The 21,891-nt window shown below is 37.0% G+C and overlaps 1 protein-coding gene across 3 annotated transcripts in view; it reads left to right on the top strand.

Moving 5' to 3' along the window:
- The window catches only part of LOC131682575 (uncharacterized), a 64,797-nt gene that overhangs the window by 30,608 nt on the left and 12,298 nt on the right, over nucleotides 1–21,891 (top strand). For 2 of the 3 annotated variants that reach the window (XM_058964158.1, XM_058964160.1), the window contains exon 2: nucleotides 12,841–13,158. In XM_058964158.1, coding sequence (XP_058820141.1) covers nucleotides 13,139–13,158 — 20 coding nt within the window. In that variant the 5' untranslated portion in view covers nucleotides 12,841–13,138. Of the gene's footprint in view, nucleotides 1–12,607; nucleotides 12,689–12,840; nucleotides 13,159–21,891 lie in introns of those variants that run through there. The other variant, XM_058964159.1, reaches the window with a different exon arrangement.

Genomic DNA, 21,891 nt, shown 5'->3' with positions numbered 1-21,891 from the left:
TAGCCGCGGTGCCGGTAAGGATTCCGTGATATTACAAAGCGTTCGGTGCCCTACCGAGGCTCTAGGAGGAATGTAGATGGAAGCAATGCAAAGGTCTTTACCTTTGATTAAAACTTGACAAGCGACAATTTCAATGCCTGGTGTCGAAGGGAGGTTAATTCGGTTGAAAGAATAGCACTTTTTGATCCCCAAAAGTACTCCTCCATAGGGGTTTTCTCGATCCAGACGAATTATATTAAAGTCGTGGAAGTTGAGATTTATATCGGAAGTTAACCAAGTTTCACATAATGCGAAAGCATCACATTTTAAACTATTTAGTAAAAATTTAAAGGAATCGATTTTCGGGAGGATACTTCTGCTGTTCCACTGTAGAACAGTGATCGAATCGGTGACCTCGTTCGATGACTTAGCCATCGAAGGATACGATCGCTGCAAGGAGGGGCCATTTAGTAGTCAACTGCTTCAAAAATGTTTGCACTATAGGGAGAAAACGTATCAGAAGGCTTTTAAGAGGATCAGTAACATTGAAAGCTGTGAAAATTAAGTCCACTATGTCAGAAAATTTCATTAGTCCGCTACTGGACTGAGTATCTGTTTGAAAAAAGGGGACACTTGGGGTTTTGGATGTCCCTGGAAGTGGTGGGTACTCCTTGTTAGAATTAATATTTCCAAGTCCTGGAGCAAATTGCTTCGGCTTTTGTGCATCACTTCCGTTGGATTTATTGGTTGTAGATGGCGCACTCTGAGTGGACGACACCTTGGCACCCTTACGAGGCAATGTAGGGGAGGCTGGATTTCTCCTCTTCCTGGATTCCCCTGGGTTAACCAAAGATGTTCCCTCTCGTGGGTCGTCAGATTCTTGCTCAACGTTAGCCAAACCAGCATAGGGATTTTCGGACAGGACAGATGGCGAAGCATTCTTTAGCATTTCTGCATAAGAACGCCTTGAGCGTTCCTTAAGGGAGCGCTTAATTTTATCCCCGCGCTGCTTGTACGCAGGGCATGATTTAAGAGCATGTGAAGGGCCCCCGCAGCAAATACACTTTTCAGTTTCTTTGTCGCAAGAGTCATCCCCATGCTCTCCTTCGCATTTGCCGCATCGTTTCTTATTTCCACAATATGTGGCTGTGTGGCCCAACTGCTTGCAATTGCTGCAGCTCATGACCCGCGGTACAAACAGGCGAACTGGTAGGCGAACCCTGTCAAGGAGGATGTAGTTGGGAAGAGAGGACCCGGCGAATGTCACCCGAAGCGAGCCTGATAGAGAGTAGGTAGTCTTACCTCCCTCGGTGTTTGCGGTATACAATTGTTTGCATTCTAAGATCTTAATCTGTTCAAGAGAGGGGTCCTTAAAGCAGCCAACCCCGTGCTCCAACAGTTCTTCGCATTTCAGGCCCGGTTCGGACACTACCCCATCGATTTCACAGGCCACACAAGGCACGTACGCTTTAAATTCCCGCGTAAAGCGCTCACAGCAAGCAATCGCGTTTGCCTGGCCGAGATCACTCACTAGAACACGTATCTTGTTTGCCCGAACACGTGTTATCTGAGTTACGGCCGGGTAATTAGCAGTCAGATCTCGAGAAAGTTTTAATATATTAACCGGTTTCTCTCCGGTCCGAAAATATACCACCCATGGCCCAGAGGAACCTTCTGGGTACTGCTTTATACGGGGAGCAATGCGAGTATTAGGGGGATCAGGGACTTCCATGATTGCATCAGATGGTATTTCGCCCTCGGCCATTTAAGCACGAGGGCAGAGCGTTATATAAACGGGAATGTGTCTTATTATTTGATTACAAGGTAGAGTAAAAGTAGGGAAAAGGAAAGAAAGCAAACGAGGAAAAAAAATAAAGCAAAACTTATCTGCAAACAACGTCGATTGTTCCGCACCAGCGAAAACAATGTACTGGATTTACTGTCGGCACCAGCAGAACGGCTGCTAACGAACGAACAAAGGATGACCTTGACTCACTAAAATTTACACACCGAGCACCACTGTGAAATATAACGATCCGTTCCGTTCAAAGGTTGGGAGACGTATGATCTGTCCGGCTCTTTTTGTTTAGCTCGATGCACGGTTGTAGACGACACTCTCAGTTTGCAACATCTCGGTCAGAGAGGTTGGGATTCCACTTGAAACAGCTGGCCACTCTTTTCGTCGCTTTTCCGGTCTCTAGCTTTCGATTTCCCTCCGATGCAGTCTTTCTGGTTTTGTGTTGGTGACAGTTGATTTGGGTACATTAAAAAATTTCGCTAACTTGACATGCGAGTAGGTTGGATTTTCGCGATGCGTGAGCATAATTTTCCACGAAAAAGGAGCTTTGATGCTACACACATACATCTTTAAAACGAGGGGCGCGCAGGTTTATTTAATGAAAAAAGCATTAAGTTAAAACCTTTTTTTCCCAAAGGAAAGAAAATGGATTAACTAATTTGCGCTTAAGGGCACAAGACCCAACTAACAAACTTAACCTAACACAAGATGGATTTTAATGTTTCATATTCCATTTGTCAGTAATTGACAACAAACTTGCTGCCAGTTAGACGATATATCCAAACCAACACCAAACTGGCACCAGTTAGACACCAAATCCAAACAATTCACACAACGTATGTGAACGCCTAAAGCAACTGGTTGGTACCGAGTGATGTCTCAGTCTCAGTCAATCAGTATAAGAAACGGACTGTTTTTTGGCATGAGAGCCAAACGCCTGGGAGTATTCAAATTTTACTTCTTTCCCAAAGGAAAAAAATGGATTACCAAATTTGCACATAGAGACATAACTTTGAAAAGTTAGATTTTAATATTTCTTTTTCCACTGGTCAGTAACTGAAACCAACTTGCTGATAGAAGATATATAGAAACCAATACCAAATCGCTGTTGTAGTGGTTTGAATTGAACATTGAACATTTGTATGTGTTTTATACAAAAAATGCATTTTCTTGTGCAGTTGGGCTATAGAACAGTAATTTAAGAGATCACGAAATCGTGACCCGAAATGATTACTTGGGATGGCTATACTTGTAATCTTTCACTTATATTTCAAAACCTTCAATGTGAGAATAATTCTCGCGAGGAGTGGCTGTCTGACTGCATGGAACCACCACTTAAAAAATGCACAGTTTGTAAAACTAACGCTGGCCCATGCGCAGTTTTGAATTACATTTTAAAAATTTCTTAACTTCCTGATCAGGGAAAAATATACTGCCAGCAGTTTTGACAGATATAATTTCGTCAAAGTTTACGTGCTATAAGAGCGGCCAGTATCGTCCAGTTCGTAATATGTCAATAGCCATTTTATTGACAATAGTTGTTTACGTCTTCCGCCCAGTGAGAGGAAGTAATCCTACGTTAGTCCAATGCGTTGGATGTTTATTTTTTTTTATTCATTTCGTTTATTTGATAGGCACATATGCGTTAGCTTGGCGGTGCCAAATTCTTTTGTTTTTACATTTTGGATATTTTAAAACTAGGAGGTAAGACTAGAAATAAGATTCTATATACAAGAGAGGGGGCAAAAAAAAATTTTTTTATGAAAATTTTTTAAAACAAGGAATTCAATAGTAATAGTTTTTAGGAAATATTTACAGTTATCTTAAAACTAACAATATAGTTTGGTACACAAAAGGGGGAACAAATATTTATGAAAAATTTCACCGGTGTTTTAAAACTAGGGATACAATTCTATTTACAAGATGGGGAACAATAGTTTTAACAAAGAGGTAAAATTACAAATATCTTAAAACTAGAAATACGGAATACAAATTTGATTTTTTATCGGAGACTTATGCTTGGTCAAGATATTCAGAGGGGGGATTATTTCCAAAATCGGTGTAGAAGCAGTTGTATCAAGGACAGGGGAGAGAAGGCGTAGATGGTGACCGGGAGAGAAGAGCAAAACTTGCAACTTTCGGACAAACGGGAGATCAGCGAAACCAATTAGCGCCTCAGTCTAGTAGGTTGGATTGGCGGGTGGTATTCTTCGGACCTGCGGGGAATCCTTCAAAAGTCATCGGACCTCGAGTCGCTCTCGGTTCAGTTTCCGTAGGTTGGATGTTTATTCAATAGGGGAATTAAAGCGTCATTTCAATATTAATTCGTCAAAAGGGCGAAAGTGTTTTTTGTAAACAAACTTATTTCGCTCATTAGTCTGCTGCAGAGTGGAATTTCATGAAAAATATGCGTTAATGTAAATTTTTACCCTTCGTAGAAGTAATTTCAATTGTTTTCTGCTTTGAAATTATAGTAAATTAAGAGAAACCATCAAAATACAAGTTTGTTTACAAATCTTATTCGCCCTTTTGCAAATTTAATATGGATTTAACTGTCAGGAAAATCCTCCTCACACCAACGAGAATCGCATTTGAATTGCACCATACGCGCGCGCGTTAGTCGGAATGAGGAAGGTTACGTTTCGTGCAGGGTGAGATAGTTGTATATAGATTCTCGAGCGAGAGAAGAACGTGGAGGTTAAAATATCGCCGAAAAACCCCTTACCAAAATCTTCTTAATTTGCAAACTTTCCGTGGACCTACCTCATTTTAGCCATAAGAAGCCGATAATAGATATTTCGAAAATGTTTCTCAGTCTGAATTGCCACCGTTTACAGTCGGTTGCCATTCATAAAAACCATATCGAAAATTGTAAATATTAAGCGACTCTAGTTAAGGTGATGATAAGTTTTCGTTATCGTGCGCTTGTTTCGTGTTGAAATGACGAATAGATTGCAAAATATGATTCAAGACCAATTTATCAATGACATTATTTAGAAAATACTAAGCTTTTCATAAAGTAAATGCTTCAAATCCCGTGCTGAAAAATGTGAATAAAATGCACGATGTTTGTTTACATTTTTCTGATTTTTCTCTAAACTTTTGTAGAGGGCACCTCAGTACACTTGAATTACCCCATTATCTTCGGACATCCTCAACTTGGCGTTGCTGTCAAGCTGACCTAAACGAATATGTACTGTCAAAAAGGGCAATTAAACGTATTACGAACTAATCAATGTATACCGCCGTAAAAAGCTGGATACGAATGAAATGTCATCTTATATCATCATTCTTGTGTAATATGTCAAGTCAAATAGTCAGAAGTCGACGAGAACATTTCAAATGGGCCCATAAACAAAACGTAAACAATTCCGGTTAATACTTACTTCAAATGAACACTAACAAAGCTTTATACACACCTTAAATAAGCCGATTCTGAAGCCTGGCTATTGGCGAAATAATAGATTATCGAAAAGGCACATAAGCAAAATAGCTTGTTTTTTTTTATGTTCCCTTTCACTTCTCCTCAAAAATTTACGGTTCATATACACCAAACAACAAAACAAATTGTTTATGGGCCCTATTCTTAATGAAAAAGACTATACTTGAAAAGGAAACATCCCGCATAAATCTGTACCATATGCCAACCATTAAATCAAACGTTAAAAACCCGTTTTCAATATAGTTCGTTCAACAATAGATTAACCATTGCTTAGTATAATATCGAACATAACCAGTGTTGTTTTTCCATGGTCGACCAAAATGACTCAAAAAATGCTACGTCATTTATGGATGATCCCTAACGTGGATGAGGATCTAGTGAGAAAATGATTTTCAAAACATTGTTTTTTTGAACAGCAGTAGTAGTTCTAAGTTCGTCTTACTTAGACACAACACCAATATTTCCTAGTAATTTCAAAGATTTACGATTCTAGTGTTTTTGATTGCCCATCGGATTATACTACTGCTGCTTATGGCGTAGATCGGGAACAGTGCTCCGTCGTTTTGCTTGTCAATGTACGTTAAGAAATCCACAGCAAATAATGATGTTACATGCGGCATGTAATATATGTACCTAAGTTTGCTCTCATAAAACTCCTGGTCTGCGTTACTGTCCAGTACTTATGAAACCCCCTGTACTCTCCTCAGAAAAGACTTACGATCGCGAACCAATCATTGCAAAGAAAACATTTTTTCACCTTTAAGTAAAACCCACCATATTCCAGATATCAATATCACTTTATTTCTACTTTTCTCAACCTTTTTCCTTCCGTGGACCCCTTCGCAATCATCCAGGGTTATTGCGGGGATAAATAATCTTTGCGGATCCCCAGTAAATGCTTCACGGCTCCCTAGGGGTCCGCAGACCTCAGGTTGAGAATCGCTGACTAATTATCCTCTTCCTTGGGCTACTCCTACCTCGTTTTTGATTGTCGTGCTGCACCAACGGTTGATTCTGGCTCCCTTCTGTCGCTGCTTTTTGGTCGTCGATCTAGTTCTCGATCCTGGTTTACTTGCTGCTCACGTGGCGGCTCCAGGGTTTGGTGCATTTTAGTGGTTCGATGTCTCCATTCCCACGCCGCACAGAGGAGTAACTAGAACAAATTCCTAGCCAATAACCAAAATATTTTTTTTCGACTTTTTGTTTCGTTATATTTTTTTTACATACCTCAAAACCTACTGTATAATTTGTCAAAATGAAGAGCATGTCAAAAATTGTTAAAGAATTTTTGCATGGATGCAAAATAGTGATTTTTAGGGGGTTGTTTAATCATTTTCATTATATATCCAGAAATTTTGCTTTCTAGTAATGATGAGTGTAATAAATAAGAAAATATTATTACAAACGTAATGGAACACAACCATTGTATAATTTCAGCCTAAAACTAACTGAAAATATTAGTGTTGCTGTGCATTGCACTAACTATAAAAAAATACATTTTTAAACATTTTATTCATTATTATATTAAATTATATTAAACGGCGAGATCCGGCAAAGTTGCTGAAACAGTATTACAAAAAAAGATTCCAGCTATCCAAAAAACATATGAACTCTTCCGGACTTGTCCGATCCACAAATTCCAAGCGATTTGAAAATATTGATTTTTTTTTCTCTGATTTGAGGTACACCAAAATGCTGAAGAGCCAAATAGTATGTTTGGAAAAATGTTTCTCTATGAATACATGCGCAGGCGTCCCTTCCCCTCTCCCTTTTCCACTGATTATATGTTTATGCAACTAGAAAAACAAATGCATTCACAACGATCTTCTCGAGATTACTGGTATTCGAAAGGATATCGAAAATTGACCTCTACACTGGTAGATGGATATATGCCAAATTGTTCCAAAAACTAGTTATTGTCTATTTTTAGTCACATTAAGGCATAGTAACAGCAATAGCAGCAGTAAATAATTTTGGCCAGGATTCGACCCCAGTTACTCCTATGTGCGCCGATTAGAATGACTCAGCACCAGCTAGTAGGAACGAGTAGTGTCAAGAAGAAGAAGAAACACCGCGAAAGGGGTTGTAAAGACATGCAAGTCGTTATGGTCGGCATCTCCGGATCGGTTCGCGTCTCGACAGGAAACGATATTCGCAGCACGCCCGAGCAGGTCAGCTATACCATGAAGATTGGACGGCAAGCAAGAAATAGCAGCAATGGAAAAAAGTATGAGCGATAATGCCTGGTTATGGTAATCCCCAACGGTTGTTCCGAAGAGAAGGAGATTGGGAGAAAGAAGAGGCTTCAGTTTAGTCGTTAGTCTTAACTACTACAAACCACTGCAGCAAGAATCCAACACTACCACGAACAAGCAGGCAGTGGTGTCTGTTGAAGATTCCTTCTCGATAACCGATATAGACCCAATTTGTTCATTAATACATAGGTGACAGGACTTGGCCCTCTAGGCCTCGGGAAAAATTTCAAAGTTTGAAGGTTTCTATACCTTTCTTTTATAAGAAATCAAAAAAATCAAACGGGCCTGCACTAGCGGTTGTTGGAAACTCGAGTCAATGTTGATGTTTACTGTCGTAACATCTGTTTAGATCTATCTTATTCGCACGGTAAATACTGCACAGCATTTCAAGAGAAAATCTCTGCAATATCGATTACTTTACTGCGCCGAAGCCACCATAGGCTCTTCTATTTTAGTGTGAACTATCATAATTTCATAATTATGTTTTTGAATATTCACACGATGCATATTTCATTAAAAAATTCAGGTGACAGTAAAAATATCTTTTGTCTGCGAATACTACACCTCTCCTTTCTCTTTTTCCAAACGGTCTGGAGCCGTCTATGGTCAATGAAATGTTGCATGACAATTGTTCAATGTATCCCGTTTAAAAATATTTGCGAAACATTCTATATCTAGAAACACTATAAAACATGGCTGAGATAACATTAGTAAAATAATGATGAAATTAACTTTACCGTTTCAGTTACAGTCATCTGCTATTGCATATTTAAAGCAGTAGCTTCAATATTATTTTAAACAAAGTTAAAAAAAATTTAAAGCACATACATTTGTAAATCTAGATAAATACCCACTCTGATATCGCACCATACCATTAGCTGAAACATTAGTTCGTATAAACAGGATGTACTGGCCCTTGCTGGCAGTGTCCTCAGCATCAAACCGACTGGCCAAACAAGGGCATTTTGTTTATTTATTGCTCAATTTGCTGTAGCTTGTTTAATTTGGGTTGCATTGCACATTACGTCCGGCTCACGTGAGATGAGCTGCACTTTGCCATAAGAGCAACGAACCAAAAAGCATTCATGTCTGGACGGACTGTACTGTCCCACATTTTGGTGAATTACTTTCGCCATATTTAGTGGCTCAGGTCCGCATTGATATGTGGGTATATATGTATAGGGCCATGTGGGACACCTATCTCCAGCCATCAGCCGGTCGGAGTGCACGGGAGCCCATTTGCGCTCATTGTGGAGAGCGACCAACTTCTGATGCCGCAGAATAATCAAACAAACATATGCGGGTATGCGTACAACAGGGATAACAATAACAATAATACATCATCACTGTTAAATAAAGGTATGCATATAATTAATTACAGTTATTAATTATGCATGGGAATTTTCGTGTTTTCATTTACTGGTTTGTACTGCGTCAACTTTTTCCCAATGACAACGAATTCTGAAGACTAAATTTTGTTAAATAAATTAATAACTACTGCATAACAACACGTGAAAAGGCTGATGTTGATATTGAATAAATGATAATCAACTCGGTCTGCACATAATTGATGTCGTAAAATTTATAAGAATGAGAAGTAGAGCTGAGGGTATAATGAAATGTGTAAAAATTATCATTCAGCAAATATCACGACTACATTATCATGGTCAATATTTTTTTAGGAGCTTGATAAATCAAGTATTTTTGTTTCTGTTTTAGAGATTCTAACGTTAGTCATATGCCTCTTTTTGGCCCGAAAAATCACTTTTGTGGACTAAATTGGTGCCAGGATTGGGAATCAAACTCGCGTGAGCACCATCCCCTCCCAAATCAAATTTTCATCTCATCATCAATAAATCTCGTGCTTTTCTCATCCTCACCTAGTTTCCTTTATTTTTAATAAGGTAATAAGGTTCTCTAATAAGAAAAACAAACTATTTGTTATATTCATAGTTTATAGATGGAGAAACTTGTTTTCATAAGTTTCTCACATCCAAAATATTTTTGAATCATAGGGTCTGATGATTGAACTATTTAGTTAATTCATATTTTTATTGTGTTCATATAGCTTTAAATGGTTTACGATATCGCTTTCATGCCGAAATGAAAATTTTTATAAGCATTTTTTTTGGTCATTAGGTCAAATGGTTATTATACCGAATGGTCAATAGGCCGAATGGTCATTAGGCTGAATGGTCATTACGCCGAACCGTCATTTGGCCAAATGAACACACGAATAAACCGAATAGAGTCGCTGCCGCTCAGTCGGACTTAAACTAATTCATCGCCTCTATGATTCTTAGATTTCTTCGCTTTGGAGTACTTTTCCATATCGTTCCACAGATTTTCTAGTAGATTTAGGTCTGGGCTTTGTGCAGGCCATGAAAGAACCATAACCATCTGATCAGAAAACCATTGTTTAACGAGTCGAGATGTATACTTAGGGTCATCATCATGCATACATGTTCATTAAATAGGTGAATTCACGTCGCCAAAAGGCTCTATATGGTCCTACAATATTTACTTGCACTGATAATGATCTATTCTGTCAGTTTGTACCCGATACAGTACACTGAGGACAATTTGCAAAGATGGTATTAGTAATAAATATTCCATTTATTATTGCTATTTTTCAACTGCAGGTCAATGTTGAATATTATGCAGGAATAGCTACACATATGTTTTCAATTGCTTACTTATTTCATGTACTCCGTGGTTGGTTTTTCAATTGAGGTAATAAACATTAGACTATGTGGCTTATTTTTGAGTTAGTTGCATTGCAAGACAATGTTGGTATCTTCAGAAGATTATTTATGAGGGGTGGGCGTAGTGTAGTTGGTATTGCCTTGTACGCAGCGCACCTGGGTTTGAGTCCCGACCCCGTACATAGGGTTGGAAATTTTTCATAAGAGATTTTTCTAACCCGAAGAGGCGAATGACCTTAAGGTTAAAACCTCTATAATCGAAATATAAAAAAAAGATTATTTATAATTATCTGACATACAACTTTGCCGTATACACCATTCTTTCTATCTCGTTTCATTAAAAAGGCGATAATAGCGCCGCACTAGCGCCTGAATTCCGAACTAATATGAAATGATCAAATACAGCGCTTGATGTCACACAACAACTTTACCAAATACACTATAAATCTAAAACGAAAGATAAGGAAAGGACGTGTGAATTGTGGGTTAGCCCTTTTTGGACTCTAGGTACCTCCGGGGTAAGCCCCACCCCCTCCCCTGAATGACGAAAATGCTCCTGAATTGAAAAGTAGTAAGTACATGTAATGATATTACTTTTTCTAGACAACATGGGTCAATGAACTAGGGGTGACCGAAGCTGGTTGGCCGAAGGGGCAGGTTGGCCGAGTGCCTTTTATGAAAAGGCTATTATGCGCAGTAGCGACATCTATAGTGATTTTGGTGGGGTATTAGGTCACCAATGTACCGTCGTAATTTCAGGTGTTTTGGTGGTGTCGTTTGTACGGGAGCACGTTTGTTCATTTTTCGGCACTGGTGAGTAAATTTCTGTTTCTGAAAAATAACATGTGTAACGCGAATCAATTTATATCCGATTTCCAATAACTTTGTACTGCTGGAAAGGGTATTCAAAACCCATCAAAATGGTATAACGGTTAGTAACCTTATATTTGTTTGTGTAAATCGTGATTTTTCTCGAAAATATACAGTGGGGTAGGTTGGCCAAGTTCTGTGCGGGGCTGGTTGGCCGAGTTGTAAATTTAGTGTAGAGTAATGTGCACTTTGATATTTGTGAAATTGCTTTTTCAAAAGCAAAATTTGATATTATGCTAATATTGATGATTATAAGGAAAAATATACACGAGAAATACGTAATAAAAATAATTTAGTATTATTACCAAATAGAAATAAGAGATTAGAATCATTAAAAGTCGGAAATTGTTTATAAAAAAGTTGATTCCGATATTTTATGAATTAAATGCCAAGCAGGTTTCAGAGTCTCTGGCGTGCGCCGCTTCAATCCTGAAATTTTTCCTCCTGAGGAGTTTCTGGCAGGATTTGTCACAGATCGACCCAACCTTGAACAAAACTCGTCCATTATCATAGAATCTGCTGCAGATGTAAGCCTCTCTGAAGACGTCAGACCGCTTCCCAAGGCGAGTGAACGATCTGATTCGAAGAAGTGGCAAGGTCGTAAACGCCGATCGTCTCAAATTTTGACCGATTCCCCAATAAAAGCATTATTGGAGGAGCAGAATAATGAAATCAAACGTAAGCGTACACTGGCGGAAGAAAAAAATCAGCGAGAGCTGGTAAAAAGTTCACTAAAGCTGCCAAAACTAAGTCCAAAAGGGTTAAAAAGATTAAAAAGTGAAGAGTGGATTTTATTTTCCTTACCTATATTCCAAAAAACGATATTTTTTTGAATTAAAAGTTTTCCACTGATACATTTGACGTGTTTAACTTATTTTACCAAACTCGGCCAACCTACCCCAGCCCTGGGGTTGGTTTACCGATTTTTCTTTCGGCATTTGTTTGCTAATAACTTTTTCTCTGATTTTTTCATTAATGAAAAAATTACATACTATGTGCTCAAGGGTTGTATCTTCATGACAGCGCAAACAGGTTTTCAAAAAGTTTAACCAGAATAAGTACCGAAATTTCGAAAGCAAAACTCGGCCAACCAGCCCGGTCTCCCCTACTAATAAAAAAATGTATTTTTACAATAAAAATGTTAATTTGGAAATGCGGAAGTTTGTTCCATTTCCTGTAAAAAAATGCAAAATGTGGGTTAGCCCCTTTTGAACGCCAACTTTTTTCTTACACATAAGGGACAAAGACTTTTCACATTAGAGTCTCTTTGTGGATGTCATTTATTGGCTGCAGAATAGAACATTTCAAAGCGCTCATCACAATGACAACGTCAGAGCTGCGTGATGCTTTTTTCATTTGTGATTGACCTTCCGTATGTATTGTACTGATACTAACTGCATGTACAGTTTTATCGTAGAGCACAGGTATCACTTAGGCTATCTTATCACACATAACTCTGAAAAGGACGTATCAGTTTGTTATCGTTTTTGACTACGCAAAGCTATCCCTGCGAGCCACAAAAAGAAAAACACGATTAACAACCAACGTCATTTGTCCATGTACGATGGCCCAGGAGATCTGGATTGTTTGAAATTAGTTCCCCAAATTCACAAAGAGTAATTAAATGTATAAAATTAAGGTAAAGGGTATTTTGTAAAATAAAGATTAAGCAAAAGTGATAGAAACAATGATTAATGTAAATGTTAAATCCATATTTTCCCAAGCATATTGATTATGTTACTGATGAGTACTATCTCAAATAACATCGGATATCAAATTCTCTCTTTTCAGAACTGTTAAAACTGGATGGAAGTGGGGCGTTGGTACAATGTAGCAAACTGATACGATGCGACTAGCTAGTCACAATCGGAGAAAACGAAAATAACAATAAACTGCGAATCGGCATTTTCATACAATGTGACCAACTCTGATGAGACGCCATGGTGTGCTAATTTGTGCTAGTGCTTAAATTGATCCTGCCTGTGATAGATCGTTACTTTTATCGCTTAAGAAAAGTGTTACGTTGTGCCTTTAAATTTTATTGCTGTATGATTTAGAGTACCGTAGATAACGTTTATTACTGTTTAAAATGTGCCGATGCTGTCAAAGGTGAGTTTAAATTGTTTTGTAAAAGAATCAGTGGCGGATCCAGGGGGATGGTCCTGGGGGTCCGGACGCCCCGCCTGAAATTTTTGACCTTGTTGAGAAATTTTAAATTAGTTTCAATTTTTAAATCGTCCCAAACTTAAAATCGTTCCAAGTTTGGCCACCAAAACGGATTTTCATTAATTTAACCTCAATTGCGTATTACGTATTGTACAATATTTATTTCAAAATCGAAAGTTCAGTCCCCCCGAAAAAATTTCTGAATGCGCGCCTGAAGAGAATAGTTTGAAAAACCACTTCAGACGAATTTCACTATGCGTTGGTGAAGGTGTTGCATTTCGTGGACATACATCTTTACGCTCTATCTTTGATTTGTAATCTGTGCCTTCCCTTTGAAAGCACAGGGTCATTCGTCGTCCTAGTCCAGGATTTGTGACGGTAGCGGATATCATTGAAGGTTCACTACAAATGGTTAATTTCATACGGGAGCGTACGCAGCTTGGCAGGTACATTTTAATCGGACATATGAAGGGCTCAGTGCAAGAACGGCCCAAGTCAAAAAATATCAAAAGTGGGTTAATCACAAATTATTGTATGATATTATGTAATGAATGTAATGACACCGACTTATGACCAAAAAACTTAATTTGAAGGTATTTATTTAAATAAAATATTGTTCAGCATTAGAAAAAATCTTCAAATATTACAAAGGAAGAGCGGCCCAAGTCGAATTGGACCGTTTTTCCTTTTAGTCCTGGTGAGGGATAAATAATCGTACATATGGTAATAAAAGTAATTTTTTTACGACTTTTGTACAGGAGTACATATTTTTATTACATAAAGGCTTTTACACATAACATATTTAAAACGATTTGATGGTGCATCATGACAAACTTTAAAGTTAGAACGTTCACTATTCGATACTTGCATTTTTATATTTAATAATTCGTCCTAAACTATGTTCGAAGGATTTTCAGTATGGGGCCGTTCATATAACACGTGAACAATAAAATCTTCATTTTTGACTTCCTCATTTCCCACCGTGGACAAACAAGAATAATTCCTGTACCCCTACCTTCATAAATAGAAATGGATATTCAATTCTAGGAGAAATTTTTTCAATATGTTAGCTTTAACCACAAAATATAGAATCTCTTTGAGGAATTTCCATTAAAAAGGGTTCATTTCTGAACGACATTGTAATCTACAGGATTTACGTTTTGAGGAGTCATCATAATAGCACAAAGTTGATATGGTCAGATTATTGAGTTGGCTCGTAATTTTAAGGCTCAAGTTACCTCAAGGCTTGGTAGTATGCGTAAGAAAAATTGTGTTCAGCTTTGCCACCAGATTATCCATTTAAACCTTTTCAAACCTCTAAAAGAAGAATATCAGTCGATTTATTAGATCATCACGATTCAATTCATGCAAAATACCTGCTGGAAAAACCATCGACTTAGCTGGATGGTGCTTTTGAAAAAGTGGCTGTGATTTTTTGTCACACTACCACACCGAGCTGGGGTACGCAACACAACTGCGCAATAAAAAAACCCCAGCCACTTTTTCAAAAGCACCATCCAGCTAAGCCGATGGTTTTTCCAGCAGGTATTTTGCATGATTTGAATCGTTGTGATCTCAAAAATCGACTGATATTCTTCTTTTAGAGTTTTAAAAAGGTTTAAATGGATAATCCGGTGGCAAAGCTGAACACAAATTTTCCTACCAACACTACCAAGCGTTCAATTCTAACACATGCTTAAAAAAGGTAACTTGAACCTTAACAAGCTTTCAAATCTATAAATGTTCAAATGTTTTCAATATAAATAAATGCCTGCACATTCACACACTCTGCAATTATAAGCACTTTGGCTATTTCAAAATTTTTCAAAATTCAAATGTAAATTTGTTTCACTTTCTTACATAAGACGAAAATGAAATGCAAAGTCCCGGTGAACATTTCACATTCCCTTTCCCCCGTCTCCGTGGACAAGCACGGACTTTCTCTTGACCTCTCTCCTCTCCACCCCATTGATTCTTCGGAAAGTTCTGATTTTAATTTGGCCTTGGAAGTTTCTGAATGCCGTAATATTCAAGATGAAAATTCGTTCATACTCCAAAAGATTCAAATCCAACTATATTCCGGATTTTCAATTACAACTTAATTTCAGCCAATCGTTGAAAATTCACCGAGAATGTGTAGTTTAGTTTAATTTAGTTCGGTTAATGTAGATAGGGAGAAAACTCGGCGTTCACATAACTTGAATGAAATTTCATTAAGGTCTCTGTATCCTGCCGGGCGCCCAATAGATCACAAAAATACAATGACCTGCAGCAGCTGCGACCATATGTACCGTATTCGTTATGCACAGTTTCTACAAAAATTTGAGGGCATGTACTACAGCGGATGATAACGATGTTGATAAGTTTCTCGATAATAATTAATGGCCTAAGTTCACGTTTTGGGAATTTCGTTTTTCGTCTACGCTACGGCTCAAGTGATTTTAATTTGTTTATAAACGAAACTAAAAACATTGAATTTGTATTCAAAACTATCCTGGCATTATACCATTTAGCCTTATGAAAAGAAAATGCAGGGAAAAAGGGCCACAAATAAAACGTAAAAACAAATTCTGTTATTCATTTTCCGTTATACCTCAGAACAAGTTTTTTGCAGTTGGGCCGTTCTTGCACAGAGCCCTTTTTATGTATCTACACTCTACCACTCCGCATTAAAGATTTGAGCCTCGATAGTATCGTTTTCGATGAAACCAACAATTTAGACAGACTTTCAAAAACTCGTATTCCGCGCACTTGCTAAAGAGCATTATTACTTTGTTGACTAGTTAATATACCTAACCTTGTCCATCCGAAGGGCTTTTTGCATTAACGTATGCGGAATAAAATTTGGACAAAGTCCAAAAGGCAATTTTTTTGTAGAAAACTCTTTATTGAATGTTCTCTCTATATGAAAACATTTGTCAGCTTATTAACTTAATGTAGAAAAAAATTTGAGCCCATTCGAAAAGGTTTATGACAGTTTGCAGGATCTTTTTGCAAGGGAGTTGAAAAAATTGATGTTGGCATATTCTTAATTTCTTTCTTAATTTTGACTATCATGTTTGTTAGTTTTATGTCGAAAATTATTGGCATATACTCTCTGCTTCAAATTATTCCACAAATCCTCAGGGTTATCAGCCTTTTGTACAAAAAGTATGCCATAATCCTCCAATGCGCCAAAACTTCTTTTTGGCATAATAGCTAGGTGCCAGATTAGGCGTTCGCTGCCATTTTGGTCACATGGTATCTCCTAGCGGGTCGAAATTAACACTGAATGTTTAAAATAAGTGTGCCTAGAGCATGACGTTTAGTATGGTATCTTGCACAGGGTTGCATTTTTGTTTTAATGCTGGAAGCGTTGTCCAAATTTCATTCCGCATACGTTATTTTATCTTTAGACTCTCCCTTTCCATGGTGTAAAGAGATTCATGAGTCACTCTGATACGCACGTTCTTTGGTTCTATTAGCGTCAGTTTGATCAGAGTGAACGCGTATTGGGATTAGGCGATGTCGATAAATAAATGATTTCTGTAAAACTTGACTTTTGTGCGTGGTTTCATGAAAATCAGTGAACCCCCTTTGATTTCTTCGATCACACTTGCTATAAGTTACAACAGCGAAAAATAATTTCCTTAACACAATAACTAATGTTGTGGAGACTTGACCAAGAATTTATGGGGAGACTTGACCAAATGGCAACAAGCTGAAGAAAGATAGAAATAATCTTTACTATCTTGTAGTACCAACTAATAATGTTAATCACGTCACAACAATATTCCACCTCAATCATCAGTCTATATTTTTTAGTACCAGCAAACTAAAATTAGCAGTAATATGACTTATTTCGTGACGTGTGCAATATAAGCAGTACAGTTAATGAGCATGAGCATGAGCATAAGCATGAGCATGATGACCGTACAAATCGTAGTTGCTACACAGAGAATCAACGAATGGGGCTTGGGAGTAGCTATCCATGTGCACGTTTGGAGAGTTCTATATTTTGAAATGCCAATAACGGCGCCAGCCACGTCCTTACAGTCATCGGGAAAGGCAAGGAATGTTAGTGTAACATACGTTGTTATGGAAACCGTGTATACCTCTGCATCTCCACGTTTGTCACGGGAAGGAGTTTTTGTTAGTAGGATGGAGTAAAGAGTTACATAAAGCTGGATTCACCTTGATAAGTGATACGATCTATGTAGCTCTCAGAAGTATTATGTGTTCACTACTCTGGGTAGCCGGCTGCCGAGAATTTTCGATAGATAGTTTAATGAATGAATTTGGAAATGCTCGGTTTGCGAAAAAAGCCACTTCAGCTCCGGATTGCCGACAGTCGGGAGTGTTGCTTATGTTTTATTGAATCAAACGGTATGTGAACGATTGTATTATTCCGACGAAAAACGACATTCCAAAAACAATACAATATCATAAAAAGCGATTACATTTAGCGTTTAGAGACATTTATCGAAATAGATATCGTAATTCCTTTGCAATTGAAGATTTCGTAATACAAATATTATTTATCGTGTATAAACGTTGGTATTTTAGAGCAAATAAAATTAGATTGTGTCTTGGTATCTTTCTCCGCGAACGATTGAAGAAGGGGCTGTTTTGTTATTTGCGCGCGTTTCTAAGCTAACTAAAGCGTATTTCAAACGGTTTAAAATAAGCACTACCGATATACCTGAAACGACTAGCGTTGTATGTCGAATATACAACCGATGACGCTAATTTTCACACTAATTACTAGAACTAGTAACTGGCTCATACATGATTCAACAGTTATCACTTCACTCAGATAAGACCATGCGTAAACCCCACGCACATAAAATGCCCAGTTTCCTAGTTGATCAAATAGACACTAAACAAACAAAGAAATTAGTTTGAACAGTCCAAAGAAATGTCAGCACGATTGGCATCAACCAGCGGATACGTGTTCCCTTACAATGCCATCAAATCAAAGAATATTTAAAATGACATATGACACAATATGTGCAATTCTGAATATAACAAAATGAAAACTACTTCATTATTTGCAATAAAATAGGGTCGGCAAAATTTGTTGCTTAACCAAGGATCATTCTCAAAGATAGCAATGCACAGTGGTCCAGATCGCTAATTTAGGAGGAATTTTTACTTTCTGACAAACCTGTATAATTTAGCCGTATCATGTCTTAGGATGAATTTGTGTACTTTAGAAGATGCTTCTTTTTATTGGAATAGTTATTAGGGTGGTTCTAATTTATCTAAAATACGATAATAAACTTTTTACTGATGAAAGATAGAGCTCCACAGTCTTCCACAAAGTTGTAAAGTAACTTATTTTGAATAAATTTGTTGAATATATTAAAGCTCTATCTCTTTTAGTTTTTGTTATACAAGAAATTAAAAAAAAAGATTAGGGTGTTCCTGAAAAAAACGTTTTTTTAGTATAACTTTCGTATCTTTTACTTTTTGTTAACACAACCTTTGAACAGCTTATTGAAAACTTCAAGCCGAGTATTTTTCTCCAAGACACCGAAGGTCTAACTTTTTTCTTTAAAAAGTTATGGACACTTTTCGTTAAAAAAATAGCCTATTTCAAGGCTCAATATCGCTGATGCGGGCACCTAAAATTGAATTCTGTTTCCACCACATGAAAGACCATACTTATTAGTATATTTGAGCAAAAATTGGCGAATACGATATTTTTTTAAAATTTGCAATTTAGATTTAAAGTTTGTAGTTTTGCAGGTTCAACGCATTAAAGCATTTACACACATATCGTTGTATTATGAAAAAAGCCACTTTCAAATATCATTCTCTCATCGCAGCAAGCTTTGCATAAGTGAAACGACTGTCAAAAAAGGTTTCTGATTTTATTCGTTTTAAATAAAACTAGTAAATATGTATATTAGTCGAAGAGAGTTGGCGAATTTGCTTATTTCTGGTAAAAAGACAGATGAACTGCTTAAGTTCATTACAAGTAGTAATCCAAATGTAAAATTGAGACTTGTTAGTGCTCGGAAGAAAATAAAAATCTTCATGTTGGAATTTAGAAGGTTGTGGATTCGGAGTAAGCGCACGCAAATTCGGTTTGAGCTGTTGCTAGAACGTATGTATGTGCTATTAACAATCATCAACAGCAAATTGGGAATTAACGCGGATGCTTACCGGAGTTACGCCGAAGATACACGATTGCTTTATGTACGCCTGTATGGTTGGTACGCTCTCTCACCAACCGTGCATAAACTCCTGGTCCATGGAGGAAGCATTATTCAACATAACATGCTGCCAGTAGGTATGTGCAGTGAAGAAGTTCAAGAAACCAGGAATAAAAGTATTCGCAGATTCCGAGAATTCCACGCACGCAAATTCGATCGACTCGTCAATCTTGATGACGTTTTCAAGAGACTTCTTGTTTCATCAGATCCTATAATTTCTCTTAAATGTAAACGTCGAATTCAACGAGCACCGCTGGATATACCTGAAAATGCAATGCATCTACTTTTGAATTAATTGGCATTGAATAAATTCTCCTTATATAAATCATAAATTGTTGTCATAGCCAAATTATTTTTAATGAACACATTCTGTATTGTTGATATGTAAGCAAAACAGAAAAGGAAATACAAAGGCTTTAGGCAATTTCTTTTATGTCGCTATGCGATAAAATTTAAAACTTTGGTTAGTAAATTTAAAATTACATGCTTAAAAAAAATAATATTTTCCAATTTTTGCTCAAATATACTTAAAAGTATGTTCTTTTCTAAGGTTCAATCCGAACTTACTTTTATTTGCCCCAATCAGAGATAATGACATTTGAAAAAGGGCTATTTATGAGCGAAAAGTTTCCATAACTTTTGAAAGTATAAAGTTAGACTTTCAGAGTTATGAAAAAACGTGGATTGAAGTTTTCTAAAAGCTGTTCAAAGGTTGTTTTAACAAAATATAAAATTTCTTTCGAACATTAACAAGTCTCAATTTTACATTTGGATTACTACTTGTAATGAACTTAAGCAGTTCATCTGTCTTTTTACCAGCAATAAGCAAATTCGCCAACTCTTTTCGACTAATATCCATATTTACTAGTTTTATTTAAAACGAATAAAATCAGAAACCTTTTTTGACAGTCGTTTCACTTATGCAAAGCTTGCTGCGATGAGAGAATGATATTTGAAAGTGGCTTTTTTCATAATACAACGATATGTGTGTAAATGCTTTAATGCGTTGAACCTGCAAAACTACAAACTTTAAATCTAAATTGCAAATTTAAAAAAAATATCGTATTCGCCAATTTTTGCTCAAATATACTAATAAGTATGGTCTTTCATGTGGTGGAAACAGAATTCAATTTTAGGTGCCCGCATCAGCGATATTGAGCCTTGAAATAGGCTATTTTTTTAACGAAAAGTGTCCATAACTTTTTAAAGAAAAAAGTTAGACCTTCGGTGTCTTGGAGAAAAATACTCGGCTTGAAGTTTTCAATAAGCTGTCCAAAGGTTGTGTTAACAAAAAGTAAAAGATACGAAAGTTATACTAAAAAAACGTTTTTTTCAGGAACACCCTAATCTTTTTTTTTAAATTTCTTGTATAACAAAAACTAAAAGAGATAGAGCTTTAATATGTTCAACAAATTTATTCAAAATAAGTTACTTTACAACTTTGTGGAAGACTGTGGAGCTCTATCTTTCATCAGTAAAAAGTTTATTTTCGTATTTTAGATAAATTAGAACCACCCTAATAACTATTCCAATAAAAAGAAGCATCTTCTAAAGTACACAAATTCATCCTAAGACATGATACGGCTAAGTTATACAGGTTTGTCAGAAAGTAAAAATTCCTCCTAAATTAGCGATCTGGACCACTGTGCAATGTTGATGAACAACCTTATAAAATAATAAGGTGATAAGGGACGCGGACGAAAATAGCTGACACTTAATCTTTAAAAAGAAATGAGTTTTAAAAAATCGAAATTTATGAAAAGCAAACCGTTTATATTTTTTAATGCTATCTAAGGATCTTGACAATGTGGAAAAAATGATTAAAGTATATTTTACGCAATTATTTTTTCTTCTGATTCTCTTGGTCAAGTCTCTCCAAGCCTTGGGAAAGTCTACGCGCAGTGGGGAGACTTGACCAAAAAAAGTTCACTTTCACACAACATCTGCACACTACATCTCAATGACATTTGATGGATTGAAAACTTTTTACAGATTTACGCAAGTTTAGCTGAAAACCTGGTAAAGTCTCTCCATGTCCTCCTATCTTATAGCTGTAGGGTTTTGTCGTGCAGTAGTCCAGCATAAAGTTCTTTTGCGTGCAAAACAAACGATTCGCGCTGAAATTTTGATCTGCTTTATAAAAGAAGTCGGGATAAGTGTGCCATTTCCAGGTTCACACTATATTATTGTTCGAAAGTCGAACTGAAAAAAAACACTAATGCAAACAACAAGGGGACGCGTAACTAAGACTTCAATAAAGGTATCAGAGGACCACGTTACGGCCCATTCAGAGTTATTATATTTCACGCGGCTTTATCCTTTCGTGTAACGCCCCGTAGAAGAATAATTATTAAAATGCCTAATAGAACGGCATTCGTATTTCTACTATAGGTCGCATACCTGAAAACTTTGATCTAAAAGGAAAAGACAAGCGCCAATCCTATCCAGCGACACTTGTGGATGATGCAGAGAATTC

The sequence above is a fragment of the Topomyia yanbarensis genome, chromosome 2 (assembly GCF_030247195.1).
Source record: "Topomyia yanbarensis strain Yona2022 chromosome 2, ASM3024719v1, whole genome shotgun sequence".
Classification (NCBI taxonomy): Eukaryota; Metazoa; Arthropoda; class Insecta; order Diptera; family Culicidae; genus Topomyia; species Topomyia yanbarensis.
This window is presented reverse-complemented; position numbering and strand designations above follow the sequence as displayed.